The sequence below is a fragment of the Ammospiza caudacuta genome, chromosome 21 (assembly GCF_027887145.1).
Source record: "Ammospiza caudacuta isolate bAmmCau1 chromosome 21, bAmmCau1.pri, whole genome shotgun sequence".
Taxonomy (NCBI): domain Eukaryota; kingdom Metazoa; phylum Chordata; class Aves; order Passeriformes; family Passerellidae; genus Ammospiza; species Ammospiza caudacuta.
In genome coordinates this window covers 2,675,875-2,687,822 of record NC_080613.1, presented here as the reverse complement: position 1 = coordinate 2,687,822, position 11,948 = coordinate 2,675,875, and the positions used below count along the sequence as shown (strand labels likewise).

Genomic DNA, 11,948 nt, shown 5'->3' with positions numbered 1-11,948 from the left:
TTACTAAAAATTAGGTTTTTTTCAGAACGTGAGGGAGGGTGGGGGTGCATGTACCAGCATGAGGAGGGCTAACCTTCCGTGCTGCTCCAAAATCCAGGAGGCAGAGCAATGCCAAGCCAAGCACGGTGGGGAAAGCAGGAGAGATCCAGTTTGATGTCTGCCTTATCAGTCTTATTTTTATTGCACTGAAGGTATAAGAGCAAAATATTGATTGTGATGATAAAGAGATGAAAGTGTCAAGAAGGAATAGGCACACAAGTTACTCAGGCGATTGGAAGCCGCCTTGGTTGTATTTAACAGGCATTTGCCATTAAAGAAAAACGCCTGTTTTTATTTAAATAGCCTCGGGCAAATTTCTCACTAAACCAACTTTCCCACGCCAGCCCAGTGCTCTAACTCTGGTTTTTGGCAAATTTTTTCCTGAGCTGTCAAGGCAAAATATATATAAGAATGCTGGTCTCACTTAGGTTTTTTTCCAGCCCCTGGAGACATGAAAATAATTTACAGATGTGCATTACCTGTTTATATTTGTATTAAGTTTTGCTTAACGGACATGATTTTCTTAGCTTGCAGTAACAAAAAAATATTCCCAGAGTTTCACTCATTTAATTTTAACTTATTAAAACTTTTAAACATGTGTGGAGGTTTCATGTTTTTAAATCACTAATCACATGGACAGTTGCCAAGGTTTCTATTAAAGCCTTTTACAAACACTATTTTTAAAAGGACCTAAAATCCCATTATTTTTAACCCCTGAAGACCACTCAAAAGAAAAAATTTCTTTGGATTTATGTCTTATTCACCTCTTATTGCAAAAAGATTTATGCTGGGTGCTGACTTCTGCCTTCCTCCCTTTTTTTACTTTTGCTGGTAGGAGTCTCTGGAGGAGGCATCTGGGAGAAGGAAACCTGAGGAGGTTCCCCACGAGGATCTTGCAGCAGATCCCTCAGTACCAGGGGAAGGATGGAACCAGATTAAGTCGGGACATCTCGCAGCAGCGCCGGGCTGGAGGAGCCATCCTCGTGTTCAGGCTTCCATGGGAAACCACAGAGCACCCTTTTAGCTCCCTCCCAGCAGAGCCTTGTCCCCAGGCAGAGCCCCAGAGCCGCAGGGTCACAGAGCCCCGGGGTGATGGCAATAAATAGATGTATTTGACCTGCTGTGCTCGGGGGACGAGGCGCCGCGGCTGCGCGGCCGCACGCCCGGTCTGGCTGTGTTTGCGCTGTGGACACCACACAGACCCTCCCAGGCACGGAGCAAACCCAGGGCCAGGGTTTGCTGGCTTCTCATGTGCCCTTCCAGCCCAGCACCTCCAGGAGCAGCCTGGGACACAGGGTTGTGCAGTGTCTCCAGCACCCTGCACATCCCTCAGCATCACCCCCTCTGCATCCCCAGGTGTGGCACCCTGACAGCCCCGTGTCCCCTGGCATGTGGCACCCTGACAGCCACCTGTCCCCTGGCATCCCCATGGTGGCTCAGAGGGGCAGAGGGGTCTCTCCCAAGTGTCAGGGATCAAGTCCCAGAGCACAGCTGAGCTGAGTGCACGGTGCTTTCTGCACATGGAGAACAAGCCCGGGCAAAGCTTCGGCCGGTATTTCCAGGCAGCGGAGCTGAGGTGCTCCCTGCTCCGGGGGCTCTGACAGAGAGGGGGAAAGGGGGAGATGGAGAAGGAGCACAGAGTCTCCATCTCCAAGGACGGCCAAGTGGAGGAACCTCAGGCTGTCCTCACACCTCCAGATGAGGCTGAGGATGGTGGCAAGGTTGTGGTGGTACAGCTGAGGTCACATCCCACTGCCCATTTGTCACCATATTTGTGCCTGCAGGGAGGATAGAACGGGCAGCACCCACATTCTGGAATCGTTCAGGGCTCGAGCTACCAGTGGCACCTGGACCCTGAGTGGCACCATGCTCCACACAGGGCCCTGGCTCCCCAGCCCCAGCCAGGGCACAGCTTTAGAGCCCAGAGCGGGGAAGGCAGGAGGAGCAGGGAAGGAGGGAGCCTCGGCAGCGAGGTACCGCTGCAGGGCTCACGCCTTTGATCTGGTGAGCAGACTCTGCCCTTCGGTTTGTTTAATTGTTTCACACTTGCTCTGGAAATAGTTTACAACAGGAAGCAGTGGGATAACAGCAGGGCTGGCATGGGATGGGATGGGATGGGATGAGCCCGGGGGCTGCTGGAGAGGTACCCTGAGATGAGAGACACAGATGACCACAGTGTCACCTCCCTCCCATTAACCCATTGCTGATCCTCCTTCCCCTTCCTCTTTCCCAAGCTTTCAGCCAGAGGCTGGCAGCCTTCCCTCCATGTCCTCATGTTTGGGAGCTGTAAAAGAACCATCCACAGCCTCCAACAGCCTTGAGATAGACACAAGAGTCCAATGGGATTTAGGTACCCACATCCCTGGAAGAGCTGGTACCCCAAACTCTCCACACTGAGTTTTTGCTCCCCACTTTTGCAGGCACTGCAGCCTCATTGAGCAGGGCTCATGAGGAACCATCGTTTTTAAGCACCCTCACGAAGGCTGTTCCCATCAGGGGTGCTCTGTGGGTACAGCCCTGAGCACCCCCTGCAGCCACTGCTTGCAGGAGACACCCACAAACCCTGGGTTAAGGGCTTCAACCTGTCCTGGGCCAAAGGCCTGGATGGATTTCGGGTGGGGCATTCCAGCTTGGCTTTTTTGGTTTTTTGCAAGCTTGACTGTGGCCCAGTGGCAGCTGGGGGAGGAGTGGGGCTCTGAGGATGAGGGCACGGGGACCCTCTGTCACCACTGTTCTAACAGCAACCTGCAGACATGTGGGGGTTGTGGGGCTGCCCCTGGGTTTGGCTTCCCCATTTCTCCCAGAGTGTTTGTTTATTTGTGGATGCGGCAGCGCACGGGGCTGGCCAGGCTCTGCCTGTGGGAGTTCATGAGTTCACAGCACAAAACAAACAACATCCGACCCAGCTGCCGGCACCTGCGGGGCAGCCGGGTGGGAAACGGCTCCGCGTACCTGCACACACCTGAGTCCCGGTGGGGTCAGAAGGGGAACCCCACACTGCATTCCCAGCACCCAGGGGTGGTCAGTCCGTGTCCTGGTCCCCCAGTACAGCCACTCCATTGCTGTGGTTTGTGTGCCCCATGTCCTTGCACGGACGCACCGCGGGTCAGGGTGGTCTTGGGGTCTCTGGTGGTCACTCAGTGGCTGTTGCAGCAGAAGGGACTGGGGGTCTGCACTGGGGAAGCTGCGCAGGAGCTGCACCGGGACCATGGAGGAGCTACATTGGGATTATGTAGGGTGTGCGTGGCGAGGGCTGCATCAATACTGGGGTGGGGGCTGAACTGGGGGTGTCCGGAGCTGCACTGGGGAAATGCGGGGCTGCTTTGGGGGGCTGCATGCAGGTGTGCAGAGCTGCGCTGGGGCTCTGCAGCGGCTGCACGTGAGAGCTGTGCTGGAGCTGCCCTGGGAATGGGGGGCTGCCCTGCGGGGTTTGGGGGACTGCAGGGGGAGGCTGCACGGAGAGAAGGAGCTGCACCCGGTGCATCCGTGTCTGCATGCGAGGGGCTGCACCGGGGGTGTCCGGTGGCTGCACAGAGGGACGCGGCTGTCCCGGGGCTGCCCGTAGGGTCTGCCCGGACCCCTCAGCCCCACTCGGGGACCCTCGGCGGCGGGCAGGGGGTTCCCAGCGGGGGCCCCCCGGGCTGGGCAGGGAGGAGCGTCTCGCCCGTCCCGTCCCATCCCCTCCCGTCCCGCGGCGCCCGGCCCGCCCCGCACCGTCCCGTCCCGCCCCCCGCCGCCCGGCCCGGCCCGCCGGGGCTGAGCAGCCGCGGGAGGCGCCGCGTTTGGAGTCGCTGCTCTCGGGCGCGCTGTGTTTGGGGCTCCCGGCGGGGCGGCGCGGACCCGCACACGCACCGGCACCGGTTCGGCTCGGCTCGGCCGAGGCCCCGCGGATCTATGCGGCTGTGAGCGGCGGGAGCAGAGCGGGATGGAGCGGCTCCTGGCGCCCGGCCTCCTGGTGCTCCTGCTGCCCGCCCTGACGCGAGGTGAGGGCCGCCGCCGCCGCGGGCCCCGCACCGGCCGCCCCGCAGGAAGTTTGCCGGGAGCGGGGCCGGGAGCGGCGGGCACCGGAGCCCAGCGGGGCACGGCGGGCACCGGAGCCCGGCGCCGTCGGGGGGTCCCTGCCGGGAGGTTCCCGTGGGAACCGGGACTCGGCTTTGCGGCGGGACCGGAGCGTGGCGCCCTCGGGGGGGTCCGCGTGGGAACCGGGGCTCGGTGCCGCGGGATGCGCCGGGACTGCGTTCGGCTCTTGCGGGAGAACCGGAGCGTGTTGCCAGCGGGACAACCGGACCGGAACCGGGTTGGGAGAGCGGGGCTGAGCCCCGCGGGGGTGGCCGGAGCTCGGGGAGCCGGGGCCGGGACGGCGCGGGGGAGCTCGGCGGGGCCGGGGCTCGGTGCCCCGAAGGAGGCGCTCGGGGCCACCGGGAGCCGGAGCTCGGTGCCCGGGGCTGCCGGGGGAGCGGCGCTCGCTGCCGTCGGGCGGAGCGGAGCTCGGTACCGGGGCCGCCGGGGGAACCGGGGCTCGGCCCGGCGGAGGGGCGCGCAGGGCGGCCGCGCTCCTGCTGCTGTTCTGCGAGAGCTTTTGGCCGTTTTGCAAATTTTTCTCGGTTTCCTGTTTCTTGAAAGTCGGGGCCCCCCGGGGCCCCCCCTCCGGGGCGGGTCCGGGTGCTTCGCCGCAAAGCGCTGCGCGACCGTCGGGGGCAGCGGGTCGGGGCACGGGAAAAGAGCCCCGAAAGCGGCCGGGGGTGCGGGACGGAGCGGGGACGAGCCCATCCCGGGGGGTCCGGACCTGCAGTGCCCCCCTGCCCCGGGACTGGGCTAGCATCCCCCTCTGGAGAGCCCTGAGAGGATTTGGGGGAGCGAAGGCAGCGGTGCTGCTCCCAGAGCAGGGCTGGGAGCCGTGGGAGGGTGAAGTTTGCAGAAAGTTGTGCCCGGCCGGAGCGGTCCCCAGCAGCCCGGCCCGTGTGCCGTGGGACACGGAGCCCCAGCAGAGTGACCCGGTGGGCTCGGCACCCATCCAGGGCAGGATCTGGCTTGTGGCGGTGGCGGTGCGGAGCTGCAGTCGCTCAATGTGAAACCGGCCCGGCTGCACACGCGTGTCGCAGAAGCAGTTACCGTGAAGAGCGAGCGGGCAGAGAAGGGGAAGAGCGAGCCGGGGTGGAAATCGGAAGCGATTCTGGTACTTTCAGCGAGTTGCTGTGGTAACTCTGCAGAATTTGGCTCTGAGGGCCAGACAATGAAACCTTTACTCATAGCAAGTTATGACGGGCGACTCATTTCGTTACCGAGCTCGTGGTAACTAATGGGCCCCGAGCTGGATTTTTTTTCCCAAATGGCATTTGTCAGTCAAGGGCCTGATCTGGGCTTTCTCTCTGTCAGTCCTCCTGCTGGAGGAGCAGGCACAGCCTACCCTCAAACCCACCCTGGGTTTATTTTTAGGTGAGCCTCTCAGCGCAGGGGCCGCACAGTCCCTGCCCCGTCCATCACCCTGCAGATGAGGGCTGCTGTGTGCTGGACCCCACCTCACCAGGCTGTGCAGGGGGTCTGGGGGTCTCAGCGAGCCTGTCCCCTGCCCAGGTGACACCAGGGGATGCAGCCCCCCTGCTGCCACCAGGGCCCTGAGCTGTGGCTAATGCTGTCCCTCTGTTTGCAGGTTTACGGTGCTCGCAGCTTGCCGAATCCTGCCTCAACGGGGGCAAGTGTGAAACTTTTCCCAACGGGACGGAGGTGTGCCAGTAAGTATGGAACAGCCAGAGGATTTTCATCTCCCCCGACCAAAGTTATTGACATTCATGTTGACTTTGCTTTGAAGGCTCTGGATTTAATAGGGCAAGATGCGTTTTCTTTCCTTGAGTGGCAAGAATAACCTGCTTGTGTAGGAGTCACCGCGAGTTTGGCAGGATCGGGCTTTGTTCCTGGCTGGGTGGAAAAACATGGGCAAAGGGCCATGTTTTGCTGGTGTTAGCCTATGCAGACTGCCCTGCTGATGGAGCAGGAGGTAGGGCCAGCCTGCGGCGCTCCTTGGACCGTCGGGCGGGGAGGGAGGCTGTCTGTCTGTCTGTTTTCCAGCTATTCCCTCCTGGCCCTGAAGCGTTGCCTTTCAGTCCCTTGCACACTAGGGTGACCGGTGCACCTCCAATAAACACTCAGGAGAGGTTCCATGGCCTGGCTCTGGCTGCTGGAGCTGCCCCAGTGGTGTCCGTGGGCCGATGAGGCATCGCCAGGGGAGCAGGGCAGCTCCTCCTGCAGCCCTGCCAGTGCTGGTGCCAAGCTGTGGTCTAGGCTGGCGTTCCTGGTGGGACCTGGCACCCAGACTGCCTCTTTCTCCAAGCTGATTGTGGGGGAACGGATGTGTAAAGCGTTGGGACTCTTTGAAGGACCAACCGACCCACCGCAGCGATGGCCGATTCACTCCAGGCTCCCAGGGAACAATAACCAAGAGAAATGAATAAGACTCCAGCTCCCTTTTTAAAACTATTCCATAAAAGAAATGTGAATGGGCAAGGCTCTGTTTTCCGGCCAGATTTCCCCTCTGCCTGTTGAACGCGGCCTGAGCTGCGAGCAGGCGGGGAGACGTTCCCACCCACCCCAAATTTCCAAAGAGGAAGTCCTCGGCGGAGGAACCTGAAGGCATTTCCAATCCCAACCTGTTGAATGGCAGTTTCCCTTGACAATGTGTGTTGCTTTTTTGCAAATCCGCCTGGGTGCCGTTACTCTGCCCAGTAGCCGGGCACCTCCCGCCCCCTTCTCCAAGCTGAGCCCCCCAACCCTTTGGTGCAAATAAATCAGCAAATCAATCAGGCACATGAGCAATTTAATGGACAAAGGCTGGGTCCCTTTGTGAGGCACTAATGAATGCACGCCACTTTTTTTTGCACAGAAGCCCTTACCAACGCTTGACGCTCTAAATCTTGTTTTCTTTCATTCAAAGAGCGACAGCTGGGATTCGGTCGAAATTCGGCAGCTATTGTTAAGGGAGGCAGATTAATGCTGTGTGACTAATCATGTATGGCTTCCCAGAATGCCCAACCCTCCACCCCCTCCCCAACCTTACACCCCTCCTTTTCCTTGTGGTCATTCTTTCCTTTTTTTCTTAAGTCTCTGCAACTCCTGATTTACATTTCATGTGCAGATGGTGATGGAATCTAATTAGATCTGATGTGTGCGAGCTCTATTTGGAGAAGCCTCCAAAGTAGGCTTAGGGTGGGTTGGGTTTTTTTTTTTTTTAAGAGAAAAAGTTAACTTTAAAGAAGTTCTTGGTTGCTGGCTGTGAATAACCACTTCTCTCTTGGCTGCAGATGCCTTGTGAGCGTGTGTGAGTTATTTTTGCAGGAGCACAAGGTGTGTGCACTGGCTGTGTGAAAGCTCTTGTCCCGTGCAGGGTGATGGGGGCAGATACTGGAGTTACAGCCAGACTGAAGGAGGTGCAACTTCCCAAGTTACCTGATAGCAACTCACAGAAATCTCGTTTTTTTTCACTTTGTTTGAATATCTCTTGACGAGGAGCTTTGCTTGCAAGCTTCTTAAACAAAGCAGAGCCAAGAGCACAAGATAGCAGACACAGAAAAGCTTGGCACTGCCCCTTGGCGCCTGCGTGAAATGCACCATTTTGGCTGCTGGCCACATCTCCGCTCGGCCTGGCACTTAACAAAGTTTGGCCATAAAGCCCCTTTGTGCTGCCCCCACAAATCCAATTAGAAAGTGGAGTGAAATAAATAGTGTGCGAGGGGGATGCTGCTCCAGAGGACGAGTGTCCCAGCACTTGTGGCGGGACAGAGCTCGTTGGGTTACGTGGAGCCAGCTCTGATAACTCCAACCCCGGGTTATCAGCCCTGCTACGGAAAGGAAACTGCCGGTGCAAGACCAGGAGCTCTCTCTGCTTTTTATTATTTTACAGAGATAGTTTGTAAAGCTCCAGGTGCCTTATCTTGGTTGTCCCTTTGCCAGGCGGTGCAGGGCACGCAGGGCTTTAATTGAATGGAGGCACCAAGTGTTGGATTGGAGGGCTTGAGACAGAAGCACCCTAATTAGGCTCCTTTGGAGCTGCTCTCCATCTTGGCAGGGCTGTCCGGGTCTTTCAGTGCAGGCAGAGCAGCAGCAGCAGGTTTGTGGGTCTTGCACAGACCCCAGCTGAAGGCTCTGGGTGTTTTTGTCCCAGAGCTGGAGCTTTAAAAGGTCCAGGCTGGAGTTGGTGGCTGCTGCAGGGCTTGGTGGGAGGTTCTGCGGTGCTGGGGAGCTGTGGCATTCCAGAAAAGGCCCTTGCCTTGGACTAAGGCACTTTCCCAGACTAAATGAGAAGGTTTTTCCAAGAGGTCGTTTTTGACTTCTAGTGATAGCTCCTAATTAGACTGTTGGATAACCCCAGTTTTGACTGGCATCCCTGCAAATGGGCCGGGCTGATTTTAGCTCCCTGTGCCATGTGACATTTATTCCCAGGACCTCCCTTGCTCTGCTAGTTAAAAGCAGATGGCATTGAAAGAGGGCTGAGCTTCCAGCCCTGCCCCACCAGCCTCTCACCATTAAAGCCAGAGGAGCCGTGCCTGGGCCCTCCTCTTGCTCAGAGAAGCAAAGGAGATGGTGGAGGGAGAGAATAAGTTAAATTAATCACTGGGCTTGTGCTGAAAAGGGGGAAAAGTCAGTTTGCTAAAGTACTTCCTCTGTTTATGAATCAGCACAGCGTTGTCGTTCAGCCAGGGCAGTGGCTCCTGAGCTGGTGCCCGTTGCCACCACCAGCTTCCATGGGCAGCAGGCCAGAAACATGGGAAGAAACATTCTGAAGGGGGCCATGGCGGGAAGAGGTGATTATTTTAGCTCAAAACTCTTTGAGGAGACAACCAGGAAGGCAGAGGAGTGATGTGAGCCCCGTGAGTTTCTGTGCCCTTCAAGTTATTCAACTGCTCAGTCATTGTTATCTCATTGTAAAGGGCGGAAGTTTCCTTCTGGTTTGGTTTTTCTCATGTGCTTTAACCCAACGTTATTTCCATGAAATAATAACAAAGAAAAAATGCAGTCTCGGTGCTGGGGAGGAAGAGGGTGGAGTGTTGAACAATCAACCAGAGGAAGCTCTTAAAGAAGTAGAGGAGCAGTGATTCAGCCATGTTGAGAACTCTTGCTGGCTCTTTGGAGTCTGACCTCATTCTCGGAAAGAACAAGGTGGAAATGGGTAAGAGGGGAGGTTAAAAATACCAGAGTGTCACCTGTTGTGGATTCCAGTGGAATAGAAACTGAAGCCCAGCTGCTGAGGTCATTGGGGCAGCAGTGGGGGTTTTAGCTCTTGTCTGAGAGAATCTGTTTGTGTCTCTGGTCCCTGCAAGGTGTCTCCATGGTTATCAGTTGTCTCAGGTGGTCCCACTCACTTCTGTTCAGTGTCCTTGGGGTTTTATTGCTTGGGCTGAGGTTTTTTGCTTGGTTTGTCTCTGTGGTGGCCAGAGGGTTGTTCTGCATGGGAAGTGTTTGAGAGGAGATATCTCAGCAGGTCCCACAGCCCAGAGAGGAGCAGGAGAGATGGGGTGATGCAGAGGGGGTCAGGAACTCACAGTGGTGCTCTTCACCTTTCATGAGTGGGGCTGTTCCCCACCAGGCACTCAAGGTTTGGGTCAGAAAGGACCTTTAAAGGTCCTCTGCAGTGAGCAGGGGCATCTCCAGTCTCCATGGTCTCATGGTGTGAAGCAGTGCATGGGTCTCTGCTCCCTGGGGCTGGAGGTCACTCACTCCATGGTGTGGGTATGTTTTATTCCACCAAAATCTCTTCCATCTCAACACCTGACTCGCTGTCCTCCTTCCTGCTGGCAGCCACAACACGTCCATTTGTTCCAGCTGATACCTCACCTCCCAGGCTGCTATGGTTTATTGTATGTACCACGAGGGTGACACGTATAAGTCACTGCTAGACCAGGCTATTCACCAATTAAGGGCCCGGACAACATCATCAGGAGGCAGTTAGCAAGTTTTAAAATAACATTGTTTGGAAATTAACCTGCTTTTTCCAGGCCTGGAGGTGTGGTGACCCTTGTTTTGCTCGTGTTGGTTGGTGTCCCAAGTGGTGGCAGCGTGTGTACATGAGTGGAATGTGAATTTTATAGAGCATCAGCCTGTTTAACGAGGGAGTAGCCCCAGGGTGCACTTAGGGAGAGCTGGTGAGCTCTGGATCTGGATGGAGACTTCTCTGTGGTTGATGTGCTGCCAGGTGAAGGTTTTGCACCATCTGTTGGGGGCTGCAGAGGGGAAGAGCCTCTGGGATGGAACTCAAACCCCCCTGGGAAAGCAGACCTGCTGTGGGGTCTTGGCTGAGTCCTGCTGGTCAAGAAGGTGGTCAGGGTCCCCTGCTGCACTCAGGGCTGTGTGCAGCATCCTTGAGGAGCTGCCAGGCTCCTTCTGCTGCCTGGGATGGGGCACTTGGGCTGCTCACTCACCACTCCCCAAGCTGGGCTACCCTGCTGCTCTGCTTTGTGTTCAGAGTTAGAAAGATCCGCAGTCTGGAGAAGTGATGGTTTGGGATGGTTCCAGTTTCTTCCCAATGGTGTTTTCATCTCATTACATGGCCCTGGCACGTAGTGCTGAGCCTGAAGGGTGGTGCTGCATCCCCCATCCCTGCAGCTGTGCCCAAATCCCTTCGGTCCCTGATGCTGCCTTGCTGCAGGTGCCCTCATGAGCCCAGATTTCCTTATTCCAGAGTTCTGGAATAAGGACAGAAATGCTGCTCTGGTGTCAAGGGGAAATGCTGCATTTTTGATTTCTTGGGTGTCTGAGTGCGGAGGCACCCAGGAGCAGAGAGGTGTGAGGGTCAGGCCCTGCTGGCTGGATTTTATAGCAGAGCTCCTGTGGGTGATGCTGGGAGGTCTTTGCTGGTGCCAGCAACTCCAGACCATGGCAGCTCCCCAGGACAGTTAGAGATGCCCACCTGGGAACTCCCCAGGGTTTAACACCTTGTGCATCTGGCCAGGTGTGATGGTGCCTGTTCACTCCTGGACACCCACATCTGGACTCTGCCTTCCTCTCATGCACATCTGGTGGGTCAGGTCCTCTCCTGTCACCTCCCCATGGGCAGATCTGTAGTACAGGATGGTGTTGGGGTTCCAGATAGCTCAAGCAATTTGCTGGTGGTTAAAAGGGTGACTATGGAACTGTGGAATAGTTTGGGTTGGAAGGGACCTTAAAGATCTTGTTCCACCCCCTATCATGGGCAGGGACAGCTTCCACTGGCCCAGGCTGCTCCAAACCCTGTCCAAGCTGGCCTGGGACACCTACAGGGATCCAGGGGCATCCACATCTGCTCTGGTGCTGGAGGTTCCCGTTGGTAAATGCAGTGCTGGGTGTGAGAGATGCGGGAATAAAACCTCTGTGAGGTGCTGGGGGTGGGGGAGAGATCTTTGGCTGGGCTATATGGGGAGCTCTGCCCCCAAAAAGAATATTTTCAGTTGGAAGGAACTTACCATGATCACTGAGTCCAACCCATGCCTACCAGCTTGCATGCAGCAGAATTCGTGCTGTGCTTCTGGATTCCCAGTTCTGTTGGGAATCCCAGAGCTGGAAAGGACCCACAGGCATCACTGAGTCCAGCTTTTGGCCCTGCACAGAGCAAACCCAAAACCCCAGTGTGTGCCATGGGAGCAGGATGCTGGTGAGCTCAGGGTGTGCCTCCCTCACACTGCAGTAATTAATGTCTGCTTTAAGCTCTCACCCGTCACGTCCTCCCCTTCCCCCATGGCAGCCTGGAGTTAATATTGGAAAAGCCAGTTAAACAGTTAATGTTTAGGCCATGGTTATTAGGCTCTTGCACATTTCCAGCAAAGGGAGCCGAGTCGCATTTTAATGGGAAACTTTCATGCTCAGTCAAGTTGCAAAAATTTATTTGCGCCGAAGTAATTTTCTTTTAACAAGTTTTCACCCTAATTCCCTTCCCCAAAACCTGG

The 11,948-nt window shown here is 56.5% G+C and overlaps 1 protein-coding gene across 2 annotated transcripts in view; it reads left to right on the top strand.

Annotated features, from left to right (window-relative positions):
• The first annotated feature begins 3,843 nt into the window (after window positions 1-3,843).
• NOTCH1 (notch receptor 1) overlaps window positions 3,844-11,948 on the top strand; it is a 41,325-nt gene continuing 33,220 nt past the window's right edge. For both annotated transcript variants that reach the window (XM_058818463.1, XM_058818462.1), the window contains exons 1-2: window positions 3,844-4,022; window positions 5,690-5,771. In XM_058818463.1, the coding sequence (XP_058674446.1) occupies window positions 3,965-4,022; window positions 5,690-5,771 (140 nt within the window). In that variant the 5' untranslated portion in view covers window positions 3,844-3,964. The remainder of the gene's footprint in view (window positions 4,023-5,689; window positions 5,772-11,948) is intronic.